The sequence below is a fragment of the Lepisma saccharinum genome, chromosome 9 (assembly GCF_977018435.1).
Source record: "Lepisma saccharinum chromosome 9, izLepSacc3.1, whole genome shotgun sequence".
In the NCBI taxonomy this organism is placed as follows: domain Eukaryota; kingdom Metazoa; phylum Arthropoda; class Insecta; order Zygentoma; family Lepismatidae; genus Lepisma; species Lepisma saccharinum.
The window spans coordinates 79003756-79030145 of NC_139237.1; the positions used below are offsets into that span (position 1 = coordinate 79003756).

At 38.0% G+C, this 26390-nt stretch overlaps 1 protein-coding gene across 16 annotated transcripts in view; it reads left to right on the forward strand.

The window, feature by feature from the left end:
- Nucleotides 1-26390, forward strand: part of Rbp (RIMS binding protein) — a 390147-nt gene that overhangs the window by 88227 nt on the left and 275530 nt on the right. For 15 of the 16 annotated variants that reach the window (XM_083128480.1, XM_083128484.1, XM_083128482.1 and 12 more), the window contains exon 3: nucleotides 1767-1883. In XM_083128480.1, coding sequence (XP_082984606.1) covers nucleotides 1767-1883 — 117 coding nt within the window. Of the gene's footprint in view, nucleotides 1-1766; nucleotides 1884-13147; nucleotides 13501-26390 lie in introns of those variants that run through there. The other variant, XM_083128494.1, reaches the window with a different exon arrangement.

Here is a 26390-nt window from a genome sequence, read left to right on the forward strand (position 1 = left end):
TGTTTTAAGTCCATTTTATGCACAGTAAGGCTAATTGGGACTGGAGCTACAGTTTAAAGTTGGATCCGAACTACTATGTGCCTCCACAGGGTATCGAACCGGGGACTCTTTGATTACAAGTCGACGACGCTACCACTGCGCCATCGGGGTGCCTAATGGGACGAACACGATTAGCAATAACGGTAGCACAGATAGGAATAATTTTCAAATACATTGTAATAACATTACAGTCTGCGAGTTCGAAACGAGGCAGCAAACACATCATGTTTACATTTGTTCGTTCGTGGATTTCCCGTATCTTACGTGTCCCTTGCAATTGTTGATATTGCATGATACACGAAACACTCCGTGATGATGTTGTTAGCAGAGATCGCTAAGGCGCCAGGTGTCTCGAGTTTAAATCCCGGCCTAGACAATGTTATTTCATCATAGCTATCATCCTCATCTTCGCGATTAGCCAAAGGTGGCAGAAAAGCAAATTAAAATAAACCAAATCAATCGATCAATTATGGAGATATTTTAGAATGAGTACGTAATCTTGAATTTCAGTCTGCCTATTATTTGTCTTGGTCAGTTTATAAATACTGTCAATGCTTCTTACAACATCGCAAGTATCATTAATGTTTTGGATTTTGCTCAGGCAAGACTCCCAGGTTGTTGTTTTCAAGTCGTCTCTCTTAACGAGGAACGCTAGTGGCAACCCTGCCACGCGCCCCTGGTAGTTATGTCAGAGCAAGCGTTTGCTGTGTTGGGTTGCATACGTACAGGATAGATTTTAAGCGCTTATAGCGCAGAAACTAAGCGCTTTCGAGGTAAACTTTATAGGAAAAACTTACTTGTTTTTATGATATCTACCAGCACCCAAGCGTTGTTGGAAGAGTTTTGCGACACCCTGTATATATAATATGGGAGGCTGAATTTTGTACCCCCCCCAAATGAAAAACGTTCCTGCGCCACTGTACGTTTCCACCTAATGCCTAAAGATCTTGCAGGTCTGGGTAAGCAAAGTCCGTTCTGCGACTATAAAAATTCATCACTGCATTCACGATATGGTCTTCCGAAATCCCCTTTTACCTTTTGGCCTGTAATTTCATAATTTTTGAGTAAAACAAACAACTATCTGGCATCCTCAGAACATGTTCATTGCACTTTAACTGATATTTTAAAATTTCTTCTGCCATTGCTTCGACCGTTCATTTATTTCGGATTTCTTCATTTCTAATTTTGTCTGGTAAGATTACTCCACTTAAAGTCTACAAAAATCTCATTTGTGAATAATTTATTCTAGTTTAACATTCGCTAGCATATAGATGCCAGTTTTGAAATTATGTTTATGACATAATGAGATTGAGAAAAAGTTAGGAAAATATAACAAAGTTGAATTTTGAGAAATTTTGAAAAACAAATCTGAAAAGAAATACAAATTAGATGACATTTCTCTTCAAAATTCCATTTAATCTGTTATATTTTGCTAAATTTTTGTAATCATCTTTTTTGGTGTTCGAACTGTGAAATGTGGTTTCCCAAATATACTGTCTGTTACCTGTTCAATTATTTTATTGTTTTACCTGTGGTTCCTTTTTCAATAATTGCCGTCTTTGATGCAATAAACTTGTATGCTTATTTATCTTTTATTAACAAAGTACTGAACACTTTTTATGTTCGATTCTATGGTTCCTTTTGCGCTATTTCATAATGGATGTATGATATTTCTTTATTCACGATTTTCTTCCCTTGTGGTTAATGTTTCGGCCCTTCTCTTCCAGGAACTGAAAGAGAAGGATGAGGTAATCCGGAAACTGGAATGGGAGAAGATCCAGTTAGGGGAGAAGCTCTTCAGGATCACGGGAATAGAGGAAGGATTCTGGAGTGATGAGACGCCGGTGAGTACCGTCATTTCTCTTTTGATTTACAATTGAACTCAACTTAGAGGGGTGTTAGAGATGTGCTCAAATGAAGCTTCTTCATGGCGCTCAAATTCATATTTATAATGCAATTAATATTATTACAAACATATTGTATGCAATTTTTATTGGTGTTAAAAAATCGGCATATAAACTTCCTGTATTTTGTACAAAAAATTAATATTATAAAAATGAAGCGAAATAAGCTTTCATCGGTTGAAGAAAATCTTCTCTATACTTTTACAAGACAAACAAAGCTTGTATACGTAGCAATGGAAAAATTATATTCAACTGATAATATTAAAAAAATATTTAAATTTCCAAAACTCATTTAGTCACAGTTACCGGAATAGTAAAAAGAATTCTGGAATAACCATTTTGAACAAATTTATTCCATAAATTTTTCATATTTTTGTAGATTTACTCATTGTTTTTTACATGTGTTATAAGTTTAATTTGATGATTTTGGCGCACGTTAATGAAAGGGAACCAACCTAATGGAGAATCTAGAAACGTTCTTCACTTTTGAAGTGAAACTGAGTTATGGTAGTCAATTGTTAAGGCCACTTTGTGTGCTTTATACTAAAATTATTTACCAGCTTGCTGCTTTGCGTTATCTACATAATATAGGCTACATCATGTATTAATTCTATTTGGGTGGGCTGAGACTATTTTAAGGCGGGCTAGAGCCCACCCTCGCCCACCCAGTAGCGACGCCCCTGCACAGTTCTGGCCGCTTTGTGTGCTTTATACTATAATTATTTACTAGCTTGTTACTTTGGTTATTAAAATAATGTATATCATGTATTCATTCTACAGTAAAACTCCTCAATAACGGACAGGCCTGGGGGAAAAAATAAATATCCGTTATTAAGAAGTGTCCGCTATTCAGAAAAAAGTGTAGGATGTTAGACAATAGGATAAGCATACGTACTTTACGAACATAATGTTTTTTTCCCTACATTAAAGGAACAAAATACTGTACTAAGCCCTGCGACAGGTTAAGTTTGCAGCAGGTTTTATGTATCAATCCACTCTAGAGCGGCACTCAGCATCTCCTGTGCTGGTCTCACCTTAACCGCCGAGCTGTTCATATCACAGACAGTGAGAAAATCCGCAGTATTGCAGCGGAACTATTTTCTGCGCGCACGTTTGGGTCTATATATGTGAAAAGTTGCTGCAAGGTTAACCTGTCGCGGGGCTTACATACGGTGAATTTAAATTTACTAAAAAATCCCTACATACATTACAAATTTCAAAAAATAGAATATAGCTGCAAGTAGTGTAATCCTTTGTTAAATTACTGCATTCAAAATGACACACTTCTCAAGATAACCACAAAGAATACTGTCTGTAGTTTTAAAAAGAAATACGTTCGGTGTAACTTGAAACAATGCGCGCTAGTTCGAACTGGCCATTGTTGTGTCGAATTCCAAGAATTGCGACCGTTTTCTTTCGGGCTGTCCGTTATTAAGAAGTTTTATTTGCGATGGGGAGGTAGTTTTCAGTGTCTGCGTCCGTTATTAAGAATGTCCGTTATTGAGAAGTAATATTGCCATTAAACCCCATGGATTTCTGCCGGGGGATTTAAAAATGTCCGTAATTTGGAGGTGTCCGTTAGGAGAAGTTTTACTGTATTTGGGTGGGCTGTGACTATTTTAAGGTGGGCTAGAGCCCACCCTCGCCCATGCATTGGCGACGCCCCTGAGAAGAGGGTGTATTTGGGAAAGCATGTCGCTGTACAGGAAATAAGACCTGGATATAATTTTGTACTTATAGTTCTCAAATTATCGTCTTTTGAAGTGAATTTGTCCCTCCCAGAGAAACTAGTTTGCAAATTATACTAGATTTTGCCATTATGCAAACACAGGGTGCTAGGTGTCAACGAAGCCATATTGTGGAGGCCCGATTTCAGTCAACGAAAATTCAACTGATCGATGATTCGCTGTTTTCGAACCGTCAGCTGGAAATGCGGCCATTATAACAACAAATCGTCAACAAGCATAACAAACATAGTATGCGCTGATATCTAAAACGAAAAACTTCCCCATAAATGGTTGTGAATCCGCCACTGAACAGGTTATTTTCATGCTTTACTCTTTACCTCGTTAGCAATGGATGAGTATGACCGTTGTGAAGTTTCTGTTGAACCAATCCATCGGACCGTGGAATATGACGCGATTTGTATCTGTCGAAAGTTCTTGCATAAGGGTCTTGAGCTGTGTCCAAGTCATTTAGGCGGAAATAAGCACGGAAGGTCCTGGTACACAAAGTACCAGTTACAAGCAGTCCCAGCGCTTTGTTGACCCATGCAAATGCTCATTGCAAAAGGTTCTTTCTTGGCACTGACGCCTCCGGTTCAAAATTGCGATCACGATTTATGGCTTTTGTTGGGAGCACTTTGCGTCTTTCTTTGCTGACAACCATTGCCTTTCAATTCTCAAACAACATCTTCAGCAAGTCTCATGCCTATGTTGCAACTGCGCAATACAACGACAAACCACTTGTGAAAATTCGAGAGGACTTCTTTAGGTAACTTCTTCCAACTGAGCAAGCTATTCACAACTTAGTAGCCAGTTCAAGAGTACGGTCAATATCCTCAGTGGAGTGCATACAGTGGCGTGCCCAAGGGAGGGTTGATATGGGTTATAACCTCCCTCCCTTTGGCCCAGTATTACTAAAGAGAACATCAAATGCAGGAAAAGATGGCAAAATAAGGGCTGACTACTAACAAATTTATACCTAACCCCTTCCTTTCGAAAATCCTGGGCACGCTACTGAGTACATAAGTCGATGTATCGAACTTGAGCTCTTCCAATATGCTCTCTGTCGATCTAAAATTCCAAAATAATTTCTAAAATTTGTAATTTTTGAAAATTACTTTGTTTCTAAAATACATATTTCAGAAATATGCCTTGAGACATAAACAGAACCCCAAAATTAAAGAGGGCAGAAAATAAATATGCTTCAACAAATTATTATTTTTTCATTCGAAATGAGTGGTTTTTATATTGCATATAAATGATTATTTGAGACATTAGTGTATATTTAAGCTTAACGTGCATATACTTGCATATATTAGAAGTAATTTTCGTGTAATCGTTTATTTTCAACTATGCAATATTGGTCTACACGTGCGGGAGTAGTTCTTTCAATTCTTATTTACTTTTATTTATTCAAATACATTTCTAGTAGATTAGAAGCCATTTTAAAACGGAAAGAGACAATAATAGAACAGTTGATTAAATAGTGTTATAATCAAAACCGTATCAAGATTAAAAAGAGCTCAGTTTCACAATTGCATTACTTATGTACAATTTTTTGTAGGCTAGTGTATGTATTGGGTGGATCATATTGCATATTATAGACCATACCATTTCTAGCGTACGTTTTTATAATTTTAGTGATATTTTAATGTTTTACTGTATATACTGGCCTTTTATTAGCTCTTAAAAATACTCCCAATTGCTCATTAGTTTGTTTATTTGTTGCTAAAATTTGAAATGAAAATATTAAATGTCATTTCATGTAATAATAGATTGTTGATTCTTGATTGCAGTTACCGTGTACAAGATTTAATAAATTGGAAAACCTAGTTTTTGATTAGTATATTTGTGTGTCCGTTGATGAAATGTCCGTGGTATAAGCTTATGTTAACTATACGGATGTTAATAATGATTGCCAATGAATTAACAGCATGCAAGGCAATGATATTTCAGCAAACAGCACATGAGACGGCATTCCTAAATTGATGAGGACCATGGTTCACTTGTCAACACACACACGCATACACACGTACATACATACATATATATATATATATATATACCGGGTGGGCCATAAGTCAGTTGTCAAAAATGCATTACGTTCAATAATACTAAACAAATGAAAATACAAATGGAAATATTGGATTGGATTGATTTGGTGCGCCATCGGGGAGGCTCACAAATGGAAATACAAATGTAATTTACAACATAGGTATGACATCCTATACATGTAGTGTTCAATTAACCTACAAAAGGTGCTCCAAGTGGTTTCCATACTGTTCTATGCAAACATTACATCTGTTCAACACTGATGAACACATTTTGTCGGAAATCTTCCTGGACTGTAGGTTTTCAAATGCTGATTGGATTCGTTCCTTCAGATGTTCAACATCACGAATCTTGACGAAATAAACTTAATTTTTTAGTATACCCCAGACTGAAAAATCCATGGGTGTTAAATCTGGGGATCGTGGAGGCCATTCAGTAGTACCCCGTCTGCCAATAACTTCTAGTGTCGACTGACTTATGGGTAATACGCAATAGTCAAGTTCACAACTGACTTCCACTACATTATGCAAAACAAAGTCTAACGATTACTAGTGATAACTGACTTATGGCACACTCTGTATATATATATATATATATATATATATATATATATATATATGGTGTTTTTTTAGAGTGAAAGAACTTTGAATTGAAATAAAACACACAAAAAATTAAGTTTGAAGCCAATTGTGTTTTTATTTGAAAGGTAACTTTCTGACATTTACTTTTTGAAAATAATTTCCGGCATATGTCCACCACGAGTAGCTGTGATGATGAACCGGATTCGATCAGTCCAATTTTGAACCACTTTTTTAAGTAATTGGGGACGTATGTCGTTAATAACACGAGTTATGTTGGCTTCCAAAGCGTCAATTGTTGCTGGTTTATCAGCATAAACCAGATACTTTACATATCCCCAAAGAAAATAATCCAATGGCGTTAGGTCACATGATCTTGGAGGCCTATTCACTGGACCATTTCTGGAAATAATTTTGCGGTAGCAGTATGAGGTGTGGCACCATCTTGTTGAAACCAAAACTGTTGCAGGTCGATGTCATTCAAATTTGGAAACAAATAATCACTGATCATTGATCTGTAACGACAACCATTGACAGTAAAACGCCCGCCGGCCTCATTTTTAAAGAAATAAGGACCGACGATGCCTCCAGCATGTACCCCACACCAGACAGTGCATTTTTCAGGATGCAATGGAGCCTCGTGTAATTCCTGAGGATTGGTCTTACTCCATATACGGCAATTGTGCTTGTTGACATCACCATTTAACGAGAAATGAGCTTCGTCACTAAACACAATTTGTCGATAAAAAAGTGGATCAGTTTCCAATTGATTTAGGCACCATTCACCAAACAAACGACGCTTCTTATGGTCTTGCGGCTTCTGTTCTTGCACCAATTGGATCTTGTATGGGTGTAGACCAAGATATTTACGTAAAATTGTCCATGTAGTTGTTGAGAACGGCGACGAATAGACAAATTCGGATCTTCTTCAACACTATCACTGACAGCACCGATATTTTCTTTCGTATGTACGTACACTTCTTTGTCTTGTTGTTGGTGTTTCATCGAGTAGAGTAAATGTTGTTCGAAATTTATCAATAGTTCGTCGAATAATTTGCTGTGATGGACGATTATGTGCACCATACAAATTCCGAAGTGCTCAAAACAAAACAAAAGACAGCTATCCGTATCGAAAGTTCTATCACTCTAAAAAAAAACACCCTTTATTAAGGGCGTATATCAATGAAAACTCTCATTCCCTGTAATTCATCTGACCGGAATGCGAAACTGGTTTCAACGGCTGAGATTCGTTGCTTAGCATTGTCGTGCCTTGCGGTGGCTAATGGCTGAGAACTCTAGCTCACACGTTTCTCAGAAGCGTGAAGGTCACGAAATAAACACAAGCATTCCATTTTCCACAGGTAACAGCCAAACCAAGACAGAACTTAGAATCGTAGACTTTGTAAAAGCATTGCATTGGTTTGATTCGAGTCCATTTTGTGCATGGATAAGCCAATGGGGAATGGGGGCCTACAGTTTAAAGTGGGATCCGCCCACACCGGGTACACCCTTGATTACAAGGCGACAACATTACAACTACGCCAACAGGAAGGCTGGAACTTAGAATCGAGTGGTCACATACGAATAAGTGGTATGTATCGATAATACCTATACAATACCGTAATGTCAAGCATACAAGTACAGTCAACGGCAAAGATAGTGGTAGGCAAATTGTCCATCGCTATTTTCATTACATTTTATTGTACATCTTGGGTTGCTTTAAAGAATGAAACTATGTTGGTTCGAAGCAGGCATTGTTCTTTGCTTATTGAAGTTATTATTTCAATTCATTGTCATCATAAATGATAGTGGACAATTCGCGTACTGTTTCTTTCGGCGCTGGGTGTACGATAAATATGTTCTTAGAATTCTACTATTTGACAACTTCAAACTGGTGAAAAAAAAGTAAAGTTCATCCTGCATATTCTCGATCTCGGCCATTTCGGAGGTGATGTGATCAGCACCACGCTCCGGCCGCCTTTACCCCCTCTCCCAGGTACCCATTGATTTGGGTGAGCCCTGTACTGCTTTATACGGGGGCAGGACGGGAGAAAAATCGATTACCCCGGGAATCGAACCCGGGTAAGCATTATAATTTAATTATGTAATTTGTGGGAAAAATTATTTCAACGCAGACAATTCCTAACGTACACGGGTAAGGTAATGCAAAGTTATCCCCGCACATTCCACCGTGCCATTAAAACGCATATAGAGGTATGTGGAGGTGAGACCCCACACATTCTGTAACTCGGATATTTTTGAGAATGATGAGATCAGCACCACACTCCGGCCACCTTCACCGCCGAGGCTGCCCCTAGGTACTCATATACTTGAAGTTGGGTGAACCCCAGAGCTGCTTTATGCAGTAACAAGGCCGGAAAAAATTCCAGCCGTAGATTACTCACCCCCAAGAATCGATCCCGGGTCTACCGTGTGGCAGTCAGGCGCCGAACAGACCACAGCGACTCCAACGTGCAAGTATATGTTCTTCATGAAGTGATAGCTGACCTCATTGACGTGGTTATCACAGCTCGGTACGACATCAGAGATCCCGGGTTCGAATTTCGGTCCGGGCAATCTTTATGAGTGCCCCTTCATCAAATTCATCATATCAGCGCTCAACCTCATCTTCGCGATTAGCCAAAAGTAGCAGAAAAGCGATGTAAAATGAACGAAATCAATCCATCCATGATGTGATTGTTTCGGATTTCTGCATTGAAAATCGAACGAGAATTAAGCAATTTTAATGCACAACCACTATCCGACCTCGGTACACCACTACGCTTGAAACGTCGGTTTTCTGTCAGGAAGAGGCGATTTACATGGACTCTTCTTACCGGTCTGCATTGAGTGCGTTCAGCTTGAAGCCGTCAACCCTATTTTGCAAGTGGACTCGGCCAAACAGCGCATGCGCCCTAACATAGTCGGGGCTGTATTCAGAATTTCGAGAATCGGCAAATGTTATTCAGAAATTGGGATAACTAACTCTCTAGCCTTTTTAAACCCGAAGGTTCATGGTTGCAGCGACACAGGCCTTCCATCTGTCCCTATCCTGAGCAAGATCTATATACTCTTTCCCATCCCTATCAATTTCCTTTAGGTCCATCTCAACCTTATCCCTCCATCTTCGTCTTGGTCTTCCTACAGGTCTCTTACCATCAGGTTTCCCAACAAGAATCCTGTAAACTCTTCTTTCCTCTCCCATTCGTGCCACATGGCCTGCCCATGAAATTAGGATGCTGACCAAAATTTGTTATCTTCCGAACTTTCTTATCTCAATTTTCAGCAGGGGTGTAAGGGGTGCTCCTTCCACGTAGTGCACCCAAACAATAGTCAACCTCACTTCCACGTAGTACATCCTGGACTGCAGACTAACGAGGCTCTGGCGACTGGCCCGATGGCCAGTATAATTTTGTTTGTGTTGTCCTGTGCTTTGTCCTTATTTGTGCTGAGTGCTCCTTTACAGCCTCAGATTTTAACGAAAGTCAGAAGATTTTAATATTTTATGATTTTAGTTATGCAACGTTAGAGTTGTTCTGTGTAAAGATAAGGGGCTGCCCCACGTATACTGTGACGGGTGCAAAATAGCCTTAGTGCTGACGCACCCAAAATTTTAAATTCAAATTCAATTTTCAGCATGGCGATTTGCAAAAGTAAATAAATAAATAAATAAATAAATAAAAGGACAGATTACACTTTCTCAGCTACTTGCATGGTGAAACCGGTTCAATTTTTACCTACTTTCAATGAAAACGGACTCCATTTAGTAAGTTTATAGTTTTTTAAGAAAGTTTTAATGTGAACACAGTCAGTTGTTTACGTAGCAATGCTACCCCTTTTGTAAGCAAGAAATTGGCAATATTATAGTTTAGTTATTGCATTTTAAAAGAAATAGTCAAAGAAAGCTGATTTTCCATACACTATGCTTTGTTTTCAGTACTGCATCGGGGATAGTTTGCATCCAAATGAATAATGGATGATAAAAAAATATACAACTATGTAATCAAAATTAAATTTTGAAAACTTCTTATGTAAATACTCATGGCTCTAACTACCCTTGCTCCATGCCATTTTTGTTTGGCTAAATCAGTATATACATAAAATAATAACATAAATAAAGTTTTTTGCTATTCGTGTTTTAGTTATGCTCAACGATTGAAATGTACACATATAAGGTCATTAGTTTTAAACATATCAAAGATATTAACATAACAACCAAATTAGGAAAATGTAAGTACGTATATATTTGATTTGAGATACATCTTCTATAAAGAGTTTTTAAATTAAGTTGAACAGAATAAATGGCAATTAAATGTATTTTTCTGTTTTCAAATCATTCATATTCTCGCAGACATAGAAGTAGGCTATATTGAAAATTGTCGGGTCCTTAACACACTGGCGTCATCTAGACGCAAAGTTAGGTGCATAAAGTATATTCTCACACAGATTGATCGTGGCGCTTTCAGATCGAAGTAATAACGGACAGGCCATACGTGCCTTTGGAAATTAACCTTCGGAAATAAATAAAACCGTTCGTTCCGCAGTGACATGGCAACCTTCAAGTGTTGCTCGTTGCTTTCTCAATTACGTGTCGCCTCTGTCCGTATGCGCGGTGAAATCTTGGCTATAGAGTGAAGGAAATAGTGCCGCTTGTCACTTCAGTGTGAACCACAGCTGTCGTCTGTTGCTTGTTGTTTCGCTCTGTGACAGATTTAACACTGCAGCGACAAGCAACTCGCGACCCATGCCACTTGGGAACAAACAAATTACGTGTCGCTTTTCCCTTCGGTGTGAAAACTCCATAAAAGCATATACTACCATCAGATCTAGACTACATGATGCACGATATTAAGAAAACGGCGCAGTCCAATCGATATGCAAGCGACAAGGGACACGTGTAGCTTTAGCTTTTCGTGTTGCTACGGTTCGAAAGGTTGCATTTATTACTGAGGGTTCGTTTCCAAGCGACACGTGTTGCTTGTAGTGTGTCGCTTTTGTCCTGAAAGCTCCTTATAGACAAGGAGAGGACGTATTGCTTGTCATTTCGGTGTGAAACCACCATATCGCGTTCCATCTGTCGCCTGTCACTTGACACTTAGGTCTGAAAGCTCTCCTAGATTGGTGATGTTGGCATGGTGCTGGAATAAAAAAATAATTACATCCCATCAGCCTACATTTACTTATTTATCTTTAGTGTATATATATATTTGTTCGTCATCGGAAATAAAACTGACACTGAAGAAAATGTCAAGACTATTATCTTTCTTTCCTTTTCCCCTTTTCTAAATCAGTTCTTCTTATCTATCTCTCTCTCTTTTGCCTTAAACTTTCTTTTTTTCTTTCCTCCCATTCTGTTCTCTCCCTTCCATTCTATCATGTGTTCTTTCCATTTCCTTTTCTCGCTTTCGTCTCTATTTCCCTTACCTTCTTTCCTCTTTTTTCACTTTTGTTTCTTACCTTTTCATTCCATTCGCACTTATTACTGTACTTTGGTTTCACATTTGTTGCATTTCGCGGTATTTTATTTTCGCCATTATTCAGTGACGCATTTCTGCCAGTTGCCTTATACAACACCGAGATTACCTTGGTGGTTACACAGAAGCCGCAAACCCCAAGATGAAAAAATCTTATTTCAAGTTAGCCATTTGTATTTGAAATTGACACTTCTTTCTGTAATCTTGATATTCGTTTACTACATAATAATCTTATTGATGTTACTCTTTAGGGGTAATGAGTTATTTGGAAAAGCATAGGAGGCTAAAAATTTCCTCTTGAAGAATGATTAATCGAAGCGTTAGCTTGTGATTTGTTTTAATCTTTTCTAGCTAGCTGTTGTAGAAGCGAATAGGTGCCAAAACCAGGTAGCAAGGACAGTTTACTATCACTTGGTAGACAAGGCTTAGTTAGCATTAAGAGGCCATAGTGCGGGGGCAAAAAGTGTCAAAAAGCAGATAAAGTGGAGGGCAACTGCCTCCCTCGTCCCCCCCTAATCGCCGCCACTGCTCACCAGTGGAAGCTATAAACCATACACACACGTACATAAAGAAAGGGGGGAATTTAGTTTTGAGTCTTCGAAGAAACTAAAATTTTATTAGTTGTTGCTATACTATTAATTATGGCTTTAACAAGGTTATAGTTACATAATAATATAATTGTAAACATTGTGAATTGTTTGTCGTATATTATCCTAATTCTAATTTACATTACAATTTTCTTATTAAAGTTAATGTTTATTGCACATTTATTTATGAATAATATGTCAACATGTATACATTTATTAGGTTATTAATACAAGTGAATAACTACAATTGAAGAAACCACATTTTCTATTTAAAGAAATAGAAATTATGCCATCTACTAAATGACATAAACTTTTCACACAACACTCTTGAACATTTCAGTGTTTATTCACTTTTAAGAATTTATTTCGTTATAAAATTAATGCAAAATGTTTACTAAATCAGTTGGATGAGATTGGATCCACTGAACCCTCTCCTCAAACACGGCCACAGTAAGAAAGTACATGCACACATTAGTTCAGATAAGTTATAATGTGCTTCATTTGAAGATAATAATCTTAGTTATCAAAGCAAAATTTTCTGTATTATTACGACGTTCTGTTTTCCTGAAAGTTCCGTAAAGTTGAAGCACTTTAATAAACAAAAGAGGTTTGTCTTGTGACGCAATCCCAATGACTTGTTTTGATAAGCTAAAACTTTCACATGCCCCATGCTGTTCTTTGTCATTGTTCTACCTTGCACACTTCAAAGCGCTGCGTTCGTTGATCGTGTTTTGTTTGATTCTACAAAAAAAGGGCGCACACAAAAAGGTCTACTCGAGCGATCAGATTGTCTTTGTCGAGCACGCGGCCAGAACTGTGAATTGTTAAAAAAGAAACTGGTTTTTTATGCGATCTGAAAGTTTGTAATGCTTCAGACGCGAAAATAAAAGACTCGCTAATATTTCGTGCACACCTTGCACAAGAGGGAGCAGGTGTAACGATGCAGTCGCGTCGTGGCTGTAAGCCTGTCCGGGACAGTGAAATGATGCGCTGTCGTTATTGTTGTGCGAGATAGTGTGTTCGGTTTGGTGACGTGTGTTTTTTTCGAGTGTTGTGTTTGTGTGGATCATTGTTTACTTTTCTGAGGATCTTTTTAGATGCCAGGGTTGTGCCACATCGCCTGACCACTTTTGTTGCGAAAGGTAAGGGTTATCTTTTTGACAGTTTCTACATGAAAACTCTTTCTGCTTTGCACTTGGCGAAAATAATTAGGCACATTATTGTGTGGGCGTGTGCCTTTTGGTAACTTGACCTACATTTACGAAGCTTGCTCTAGTTTTGTAGCGTTATTTCTGTTGTGAGCAGAAGTTAGCAGGGAACACCTGATCAACCCTTTTAAACCCAATCAACAAGTCTTTGTGTGTTCACAGGGAGGGAGGGTAGTGCTGCCCGAGTACCCCATGGAATGGGAGTGTACTACACTCAGTGTAGGAATAATTTTCCTTAAGCGTGAATTATTGACTAGGAATTTAGACTTCTGTAGAAATTTTAGCAGTGACACGAAAATTTGGAGGGAAAGGGAACGTGTTTAAAGCGTGTTCATACATGTTTACTCTTTTATCAGTTTACGAATTAAACTTTTTGCTTTGACAGTTATTTCCTTAATTCTTGAATTTACACGTGAAGGTATAACGTTTATGAATAGCCAAGAGTTTGTTTTAAGTCAGTTTTAGGGTTAATCGGAACTGGACCTACAGTTTATAGTAAGATGAGAAGCATTGTGCAACGTGCCTCCCATTGATTACAAGGCGACGGCAGAGCTACCATTACGCTATGGGGGAGTCCCTGTGGGTGTATATATGCATAATTCGTATAAGATTACTCTTTAATTATTTACGGTTTGTATATTATCCATTATTTCTTGTTCATATCCGTTCTTTTCACGCTTCTACGAGTGTATAAGCAACGTTTTTGCTCTGGGAGGGGGGAGTGGAAGCTGCCATTCGATACTAAATTCAAGCAAAACAAGAGTTGCACACATTTGGAAATCCGCTCTCTTTTTAGGGGGAAATTAGGGTGACCAGATATTTGTTGACCAAAAAGAGTATAGTCTATAGGTTGAAGGTGCGCATGCACAAAACATAAAAAGAAAACTAAAACACGGGTGGTAATTTATTATTGCTTCTATTATAACCCCTATAAAATAGGCCTACACTCTACAGATTCAAATTACTTATGGGTCTAATGTAATTAGCTAATTACAAATACTTTCTCACCAATGGACACCATCATTCATACTTCTGGGATGATTTTGCTTTCTTGAGTATGTTTAAATTGTCCTTTATCGCCAGTCCAAACTCTTCACAGGTGATGTCCACATTGAATTTCACTTTTTTCCTCTCGCCAATAAGTTTTAATAACACTGAAGAGTCTTTCAGAATCAACATTTGTACCAGGCAGAGTAAAGAAGAATTTTATAACGCAGGCACAATCACTTTTAAATTTGACCCAGCCTGTACTGACCTCCACTTACCGATCATTGTTTCTTTTCTTTCCTCCCAATCTTCAAGATGTTTTTCAATGGCTTTTAATATTGCACAATAAGTGTCAAAAATATCATTATCGTTAAATTCCAATGAATTTGAAATATGTTTTGCTTCTTGATGGAATATGAAAATGACTCTTGAAATTGTTCATAGGAAATTCTTGAGTAAGGAGTAAATACCTAAGTTTGTTGACATCTTGACGTTTTCCGTTCTGTGGATTTTAACGCATATTTATGCGTAAAATAATGAATGAAATTAAATATCAAGGAAAAGAGTATATTTGGGGATTTTTGCAAATTGAAAAGAGTATAGAGTATATGAACCTCTAAAAGAGTATAATACTCTTAAAAAGAGTATGTCTGGTCACCCTAGGGAAATAGATACATCATTTTATTATTACTAACAATAACTGGACGAAAACCTTCAAATAATATAAAAAGTGCATAATGAGTCTCATATCCTCACACATATATGTTAAATACAGGCATAGATAGCCGACTTTGGTTCAACACCTCTCGAGGGGTGTCCAAACTTTTTGTAGACGAAGTAAAACTTGATTAATTATTCGTGGGCCACATTGCTTAAAATTTACACTAAACAATATGTCACAAAGTAAAGTCACTGTTTTTTGTTTTATAAGAACCTTGGCGGATTATGGCAGAGAGGTTAGGCCCAATATTTACTCCCAACATGGTCGTATTTAAGGGGGGGTTTCACCAGGTCCACCTCCCTTTTAGTTCAGTAAAATTACCAGATTACCAGTTCCATCCGCTTGTTCATAACAATTTCTTCGGACCTAGTTTATTTTCTTAAATTGGACACGTATAGGACGAGATAAGGAAGGGAAGGAAATTACGTAACTAAACACACCAGATGCGACTGCAGACCAAATGTCTACGATTTCCTGAAAGTTTTAGAATTTCTGCGATAAGAAACTACATTGGGACTGTCAAATCAGTTATCATTTTTTCCCCTCCAGTCTTCTTAAAAAAAATTTGGTTTTTAAAAACGCAGTGCAAGAAAACCAGGAAACATCGTAACATCCTCAAGTTGTTTGACACAAGATGGACAGAAAAGTATCAATACTAAGTATCGTGACTTCGTGACTACATACACACAACTTTGTCAGGTCCAGTACCCCCCTCCCCCTCCGCTCCCCAACAAGGTTCCGGTCAGCAGTGCCCTGGATTTTCACTTTGAAATAATGGACCTCTAATCATACCAAAAGGTAACCCCCCCCCCTTACGTGAACTATATATAAGCCCTTGACTCCCAGTTATGTACCGTATTAAGGCTGAGCCGATACCGATGTTTGAAAATTATAATAATTGAAAGTTGTTCAAAATATATTAATATTAGTCTAATTATATACATCACGTTACCAAGATTTTGCTTTTTAAGATATTTGAGAATTACCTCAGAATATTAATATACATCAGAAGCGTATATTCTAGGCTAGCTAGGCTCTCTGAAAAGTCTAGAGAGTAAAATACAGAATAAAAATCGATTAGAAACTTTGAACAAATTTAACCATTTCAGTAAGAAAATAATGGCGATTCTGAAGTAGGAAAACGGATTTTTTAGGAGTTGCCAACCTGAATTCTTAGAAGTTGGCAACCTGAATTATTGGAAGTTGGCAACCTGAATTATTAGAAGTTGGCAACCTGAATTATTAGAAGTTGGCAACCTGAATTATTGGAAGTTGGCAACCTGAATTATTGGAAGTTGGCAACCTGAATTATTGGAAGTTGGCAACCTGAATTATTGAAAGTTGGCAACCTGAATTATTAGAAGTTGACAACCTGAATTATTAGAAGTTGACAACCTGAATTATTAGAAGTTTGCAACCTGGCTGCCGTTGGGATGGCAACGTGGATTCATTGAAGAAGTAATGAGCGAGCAAAATTGGTGTGTCTAACCACGTGTAACAACTTCGGGAGTTCATGCGAGCCTAGTCTTCTCTCTACCTCCATAGCTTAGGACCACGTACCATAGTGAGATAGTCCAGGTTTTGGACTAAGCATACGCCACTGATATACACGTTATAAAAGTTAAGTTTTTCGCACAAAACTGGTGCAAAACAAAGGAAAAAAACCTTCAAATTTTGCATAATTTCCACGATAATGAAACTCCGCGAAAGTGTCGCACGATATTTTTTGCGGAATCCATGAAGTACCAAAATACGGCAAAGGTATCGGTAAATAAATTCTAATCTATACTTTCCGACACCAATACATGTATTTATTTGTTTATTTGATTTAATTTATTTACTTCGCTTCTTGTGCCACTTTTGGCTAATTTGCGAAGATGGGGATGAGTGATGATATGATGAAATTGATGAATAGACATCACAAACGTCCATGCCCAAGCCAGGATTCGAACCCGAGACCCCTGGCGTCGCAGCGCGATGTGTCCGGCACGGGGGCCGGCGATACATGTATATCGGCTGAACTCTTAAGCCGCATATACACCGAATGTTACCAACAAATGTTATCAACTTTTTGTTACCAACACGGTTAACGACAGATGTTGTCAACAAATGTTGGTAACCAGAACACTAGTTTGACTATATTTTTGTTAATAATAACTTTTGTTAACATTTTGGCTGCAAGATGCCAACTGTGGAGGACTCTCTTTGGCAGCATGTGTCATTTTGTGGCAACAGAGAAGACCAAGAAGATTCTGGGTGAGACACTTCGGGAAAGAGCTAATTGTAGCGGAAGTGACCTGTTGGAGTTTGGCTTTTAAATTGTGGATAAGTTTGGTCCCAAAGGACAGTCTTGTCGTGGAACAATTCAACTAAGTTGATCCTTTGACCACTCCATCCCACTCAAAAGATTTTCCATGATAAATATATTACAAAACAAAACACGCACTCGCTGGCTGGCTGTCACTGGCGTGATGGTGGCGGGAGGGGAAGCGGGGGAAATGTTGCTAACATGGAAAAGGGTCTATTGACATGTGTTGGTAACAAATGTTGCTAACATTCTTTGATCTTTACCGACTTCTTGTGGATAACAAAATTTCTTTTGGCAACACGGGAAATCTGTTGCTAACATGAGATGTTGATAACAAATTCACAATCGTTTTTCGAAATGTACCGTACACGTGTTAGCAAACCCCGGTGTAAACGCGGCTTAATATATATATGCGTTTTGATAAATTTATTTTTCTCTAAAACATATATTAATTTTTTTAGATATCCTTAATGAACGTACACAAGGGTTGTACAGTGGGATCCACGAGTATTACAGTGCACATTGTCCTTCACCATGTTCGTGCACTTTATTTGACCCAATTAACAGCTTCAAGAAATAAAATAAAACTCAAAACAAGCTGTTGACAAGTTCTGCACCAGCATACATAAAAATCCAATGCTTAAAAACACGCAGGATGTAAGAGAAAAATAATGAAAATAGTTATGGACAATTTGCCGAGCAATATTAGTGGTTGCCTAAAGTAGAATATCCCACGTAGTAACGGTACAGCCAACGGAAAAGATAATGGTAGCGTAGGCAAATTGTTCACTGTTATTTCCATTACTTTTTATTCTACATCCTGTGTTGTTTCATAGAATGGAATTATGTTGGTGCGAGACAGGCATTGCCCTCTCATATTGTGCAATACAGACCGAATGAAAATGATGATGGACAATTCTCTTACTGTTTCTTTTGCTGTTGGGTGTACCAGGAAAAATAGTAGTGAGGCACAGGGTGAGGTATATGTGGGGTGGCAGTCACATTTAGTATACACATAACGAAACCTTCATATTTTGGGCTAAAAGATCCTTTTTTTATCTATATTTTCTTCTTGTGTGTGTGTAGGATGGGGGATAGGCTTGCCTTAACTCCATCTGTGATCTGATCACAGGAGGCAAGTTACGAGTATGTCGTTCGCCTCGTAATCAAGGGGTCCCGTGTTCGATACACGGTGGAGGCACCTAGTGGTTCGGATCCAACTTTAAGCTGTTGATTCAGCTCCGATTAACCTTAGTGTGCAAAAAATGGACTTAAATCACAAACTCAACTCAACGCGGAAGTAAGGAACACGTTCTTTCAGAAAATTTATGCAACTGTTATTGATATACTGTCAGCATGTGACTTTATTTTCGAATCCATTACATTTCTTCTCATTATCATTATATGCTATATAGAGTTTATGCCAGGTTTGTTCTATCCCCTAATATAGCCTATATGTGAAGTCAGTGCCATTGTTTCCCAAGCATTCACTATTCTATCTTTCTTTCTCTGCTAAATTTTCATTTGCCATTTTCTCTTGGCCAGCAGTGATCCTTGCGAAAAAACGACAGTACTGCCAACGGAAACACATACTGGTAATTATTGACTCACCCTCGTATAAATGCTGCTGTGTACTTTACACAGAGAAATAGCTCATGAAAACAGAAACACGCCGCGGAAATTTCTTTGAAGTGGGCGGGGATGCTCGTATCTCTCATACACATACCATTGTTATTGGGCGATAATGGCCCATCACCAGTGTGTAATGAGGTGACACACGCTTTTGTGTGTGTAATTCTCGAAAGATAGCAAGGATCACTTATCTATGTATTGAAGTCTGTTCGACAGAGATTGATTTCCTTATCTTTGTGTCTGTATCAATATTTGCCAAGATTTAAAGCATTATCTATCGTGTGTTTGTGAAAGTCGTTACTTCGTCCTGATTAAGTTTCATTTGGATTCATTGTTGTAGTTCTCGGATTATTTCCCTGTACGTACAGGTTGTTCCTAACTTCTTGATCGAGCCCTTTGCCTTTCCACCGTGAGAAGTGGAATAGGCTAACAGAAATTCTGCATTGTTACTTTTTTACCTCATTTATCATGAATTCATTTCCTAAATGAATGAACAATGATGAAAAAGTTCTGTGAATCATCTGATTGACTTATGTGCACTGTATCTATAGGTCTTAGGGAAGGTCAACTGGGGGCCCCGCGCCAAATAACGGTTTAAAAGGCACTACATAAAAATCGTGTTGAAATATTTCGGTCAAAAGTAATTTAATATGAACTATTAATTTAATTACAGAATAAAGCCATGAAGTGAAAATATTATTTTATATTAAACAATTCAACTAATACAGCAAACAAAATAGAATTTGAATATGCTTAAAAATTGCCACTTGGATACGTAAATAATTGATATTGGGCACATCCAATTTTGTAATTAAATACAGGATGGTGCAAAAGTAGGTTGACAGTTCACAGTTGACATATGCCAAGTAGGTTTAGTATACTTTGGAATAACTTCTCTTTCACCACACCCCTGAAAAGAAATAGGAAAGAAAGACTGTCAACTTACTTTTACACCATCCTATATAATGAACGTCGCACAAGTGTCAATTCGGAAATGAAAAGGAAACAATAGCTTAAAAACTACTAGTATTAGCCTAACGTAATTATTGTTTTTCAAATTTCACGTTTTGCTTATTCCATTTAGGTACATAGAAATAAATATATAAATATTATACATTAATATATTTATAAATATATAAATTCATGTTTATTAATTGTAATCATGTTTATGTTGTGAATATACGCGTATAAGACATATGTATTTCAGAATAAGAAACAGAAGATTTTTTTAGGCCCCTGAATATTTTTAGTTATAGGCCCCCGCCTATATTGTATGCACGAGGTTCCTCACCCACCTAGACCCTGTACATACTTATGGATACATACCATTCTTGTAATATCGTCATCTATCACAGCTGTAGTTACGCGAGGAAAGAATTATAAGGGAAACAGAATGGCAGATAGGGAATATGCAGAATTCTCAGACGATCGAAATTGTATATGGCTATAATGATGCTATTATATACCGTATTTGCCGGCATATAAGGTGAACCCCCTTTTTTGTACAAAATTTTGAGGAGAAAGCTTTATCACAATATTATAATTAATTTACAGCTATTTCAAATATAAGGTAATACGTAGGTCTACTTTAGACACACAACTTACCTAATTTAACTAGGAAAGAATATATTTTTATCTTCTTCGTTAAAACCCAGAGCTAAATGAAGAGTCATTTGAAACCTCATACAACAAATTGTCCTCTGTACCATCCAGTGCATTAATTAATAATTCCACACTTCGTAAATTAATTAAGTTAGTTGTTTAGTTTTCTTAGTTCCCACAGCATCCCATGAAGCTTTGACCCATTCAGAAACTTCCTTCTTCCTGATGGTGTAACCTGAGCAACGGCGATAAGACACCCCCTGTTTTTCAGATCTATTTTTAAAGGGAAAAAGTGTGCCTTATACGCCGGCAAATACGTTATTGTTGCTGAAAACTTGAAGGGGAATGGCCCATCCTAGTCCCCCCCTTTTAGCGTCGCCACTGCACTGCGGTGAGTGGGCGGTAAACGAATCAGGTTCTCCTCAGGCTGACAGTTGAAAGAACGACCACCTCGTGCTAAGACGCTAGAAGACCTTTGTAAAAACTTACAGTGACCTACAACTTGACAAGACTGGTCAAAAAACTTGCAACGGAACAGTTAACTCGGTTTTAACCTTCCATTTGATCGCGTGGCTTCCTTTAATCTTTTTTGTTGCGCTGTTTTCTTTCCACCTGCCAGGTTTACATCTTTCAGCAACAAGTGCCAGGGGCTGGTTTACGGTAACGTAAGACCCTGAGCGACCTGCACAGCTAGATAGCATAATCGGTACTAGGCCTACAGCTTAAAGTGGGATATGACCAGTGATGTGCCGTAGACTATAAGTTTACGTCTACATGCGTTGTCTACACGTAATCTACGCGTAGATTACATTGGGTTGTAGTTTACATAGACTACGTAGACAATCTAAAGTGCATTAAAATTAATTTTCAAGGGTTTCATGAAGGGAAAGTGACATTTTCAACTGCATTGGTTCCTAACGAACTGAAAAGAATCCTATTTACAACAAAATTTCTCTTCTCTTCTATTATCAACTAAGGAAGAAGATAAATAGTATGCAAAAGAAACAACAGATGGCAGTCGTGGGGCAAAATTAGTCTTTATTCCATAAAACACTAGAATATATCCTATCTTAGGTTATTTCCTAGATGAGAAATTGTTGGGATTTGGAAGGGAGCGTATGAAAAGTTGTCCTCACACATCAGCAACTGATACGCAGTATAATTTTCTTTTAATTCCACGGCGCCCTTTGCTAAGTTGTCACCTTTCGCCATGTTGTTTACATAGATTACGTAATCTACGTGTATAAAATAGTCTACGTGTAGAATGTAGACTATCGTTGTTTACGCGTAGACGCACATCACTGGATATGACCCACCGTAAAATGTCTCCACCGTCGAATCCGGGACCCCTTGATTACAAGGCGACATTGTTAACACTACGCTACATGAGTGGAATGTATATGTGGGATATGTGTGTGGAATCAACCCAACAATAGATGCCGGTGATCACATTTTTGTTTTAAAAGGCAACAAATAAGTGAGGATCGTGTTAAAATAGACATGTTATCAGAGAAGCGCATAAAGAGTGACAGAGGAACGTAACAAGAACGAGTGTGTAGGAGACAGAGCAAGAAAGAAAAGGGTTTATATGAATAGAGAAATAAAGTAGGAAATAAGATTGAGAACAGAGGAGATAAGGTAGTCATCGAGAAGATTGGAAGAGGAAGGAAGGTGAATATTTACAGAAAGAAAACAGGAAAAAACTTAATCAGCGACTCGACTCATCCACCCAAACCAACACACACACACGCACACACACCACTAATAAATACATGTAAAAATGGATTTTATTTTTTATTTCTTTAAATTTCTTATTTAGCGTCGATTTTTGCTACTTAGGCTAATCACGACGATGAGGATGAGGGAACATATGATGAAATTGATGAAGGGACACACAACGAGTACCCATGCCCTGTCCAGGATTTAAACCCAAGAGCCCTGGCATAGTAATAACTCATCGGAGGTTGACTATAACTAACTAACTAACTCTCTAGCCTTCTTAAACCCGAAGGTTCATGGCTGCAGCAACACAGGCCTTCCATCTTTCCCTATCTTGAGCAAGATCTATATACTCTTTTCCATCCCTACTGATTTCCCTTAGGTTCATCTCAACGTTGTCCCTCCATCTTCGTCTTGGCCTTCCTACAGGTCTCTTACCATCAGGTTTCCCAACAAGAATCCTGTAAGAAAATTGAACAAATGCAATCTTGCTTTAAAAAAAAATCGACACAACAAAGGACTGTCACCAGTTCAGCATTTCTTTTGCTCGTACTGTAAATTGCAATCCTCCGAGATATATGGATAGGTCTATGTTCATCTTGGTGAAAAAAGACTCAAGAATATTACCAAAATGAAACAAGTGCAAAATATGTCGAAACAATACACCGAATGTTGTGGAAAATGACGGGAAAATGCAGAAAATCGGGGAAAATGACCAAAACCTGAAAATTGGCAAAAAAAAAATGCACTTTAGAATTACCTTTTTTGGGTTCGAGACGAAGTGTAATATTGTGTATATTTAATGGGCATCGTGTCCGAGATGTGAGAAAAAAGATGACATTTCATTAACTTCCCCTCCCTATATATAACTTATATTCCACCCTTACAAGGGCTATTACATTGTTTTTTGCACAACATGATTTTTGCGATAATGTTAAGGCTGTATCGCCATGTGGACTTTTCCTCCTATTTCTGTTTGAATGATCTCAGGCTTCCATGAAAGGAATCCATATTAATACTAACGCTATTTATTCTTCCATCTCATCTCTAAAGTCTCTGCAAATATGCCTTCATAGCAAAATATTGTAGTAAATTAATTATAGCCTATGTTATTATATTTTCTTGGTTTGACCATAGGTTCAGAAACGGCTATGGCTTGAGATTGAGTTTTTTCTTACCCTCCAGAACTGCTCCTTTCCAGTCATAAGTGATGTGAGGATAAAGCCAAATTAGTCTACTAACTTTGAGTTGTTAATTGATGTTTCAGTGCACGGAGCGTAACTGGTGATGGGTGTACATCAAGAGTAATTAGGAAAGCAAATAAAGATCGTCTCGACCAGTTTTTAGTTGGTTTATCACCCGTCTGGCTTCAAGAAGCCTGAAGGTTAAAATACGTACGCAAGGTTGTAGCTAATTTCTTGTTCTATCTCTTTCTCTTCTTTGTATGAGGGACGGTAGCGTAGTCACCCAAATGAGTACGGGCGGGCAAAGGGATGTGCGAGTTATTTTTAGGTGGACACTGATTCGGTGGTCATAGCCACTGAGATTCACCTTCTTTCTTACTTTTTCTTTGTCTCTCTTCATCTCCTTCTCTATCATTTCGTTCGCAATATTCCTTTCCTTCTATCTTTCTCTCTATGTTCCTTCAACTACATTTCATTGTATCTTTCTTTCTTCCACCTATGTTTCTCCAACTTCCTCTCTTTGTATCTTTCTTTACCTATGTTTCTTCAACTTCCTTTCTTTGTATCTTTCTTTCTCTCTTTCTACCTGTGTTGTGTTACTTCCTTTCTTTGTATCTTTTTATCTATGTTTCCCAAACTTCTTTTCCTCAGACTTCTTTCTGTTTTACTATCCATGTTTTTCAAACTTCCTTTCTTTGTATCTTTCTTTCTCTCTTTCTACCTTTGTTTCTCCAACTTCCTCTCTTTGAATCTTTCTTTACCTATGCTTCTCCAACTTCCTCTCTTTGTATCTTTCTTTCTCTCTTTCTACCTATGTTATTTCAATTTCCTTTCTTTGTTGTTTTCTTTATCTGTTTCTTCAACTTCCTTTCTTTGTATCTTTCTATCTATGTGTCCCAAACTTCTTTTTCTCAGACTTCTTTCTGTCTTTCTACCCATGTTTCTCAAAATTTCCTTTCTTTGTATCTTTCTTTCTACCTATGTTTCTCCAACTTCCTCTCTTTGTATCTTCCTCTACCTATGTTTCTTCAACTTCCTTTCTTTGTATCTTAATTTCTCTCTTTCTTCATGTGTATCTCAAACTTCTTTGTTTTGGCCACTCTAGCAGTAAACGATGCAAGAAAAGAAATGTACAAATCGTAATGCAGATTAACTTATTTTTACTTTTATGAAGCTGGTTAGAAAAGTCTCATCCTCACGAAGACCATTCTGTGAAATAAACAGAAAGAAACCTTAGAAGGAAGAGTCCAAGTGGTTGTAGCTGATATTTGATTAAGACCAGTTTAGTTGTGTTTCAAAACATAAGAAAATGCGTGTGGCCCAAACTGATATGCCCTGGCCCATAAGTGGCAGAAGGGAGAAAGAGCACTGATAACATAATTTTTATCTTTCATAGCTGTTCTTGGCATTGGTGGGTATACCGTTTAAAATCAAACCAAGGTTCTTGCTATAGGTCGGTGAGCTTATTTCAACCTTCTAACGTTGAGTGTTTTGGGTCATCATCAGGCACTCGTCACAGATGTTTTCGAATGGGGTTTTCTCCAGCTACATAAATCCACTCACCAACGTTGGTGGTACTCACTTTGTCGGCTGTTCAAGGGATAAATCAGCTGTGACATCGAAACTTCTACCAGCAAATGTTAATACACGAATCAGTACTTTCCACTTCCTTATTTAGACAAGGTCAGTACAACAGTAGCAGAAAGAGAAAGTGGAAGACTGCGTCTTGGCAATTGTCAAAGTTATGCAAACAATAGGCCAGTTGGCAAACTGAAAGATGAACCAGTTATTGCTTCACCATCAGGAAACTAAGGTTATGCCGATCTTGTATGTTCATTGTTCTTAACTCAAGCCTCAGTACTGATTATCCTGTTTAACTTCTTTAGGTCTGCGCTGTTCTGCTTGTTGGTGTTGTAGTGGTAGAGAAGCTTCCTTTATATTTTGCTTATATTTGCTTCTACAACGTATATTTGCTGGAGTCATTAGTGCAATGTTTCCAGTACATTCGCGCCGATCTCCGCAACGCAGTCGTTAGCACATCACTCTACGACACCAGGAGACTCGGGTTCGAATCCCGACCTAGGCATTAGTGTTCTTTGTGAGTGCTCCCTGATAAATCTCATCACATCATCACTCAACTTTATCGTCGCGATTAGTCAAAAGTGGCAGAAAGGCGAAGTAAAATAAACCAAATCATTCGAACGACCGGTGTGCAAAGACAACCAAGTATCAACCTCACTTCCACGTAGTACACGCTGGACTGCATTGTTGCAGACTAGCCAGCTCTGGCGTTTGGACACACAAACAGTATAACATCTTGTGAGGCTTGTGTTGTGTTGTCCATATCTGTCTGTGATTGTCCTTTCATCCATTTCATCTCATCACTATTCATCTTCATCTTCACAATTAGCCAAAAGGGGCAGAAACCCGAAGTAAAACAATCATTCATTCATTCAGTCAACCTATTAATTATTACTTTATTATTATTAATTGAATTTGAATTGTGTTTTAAGTCCACTTAATGCACAGTTAGACTAACCAGGGCTAGATCTACAGTTTAAAGTTGGATCCGAGCCACTATGTGCCTCCACCGGGTATCGAACCAGGGGCCCCTTGATTCCAAGGCAACGACGTTACCACTACGCCATTGGGGAGGCGCTATTATTATTAT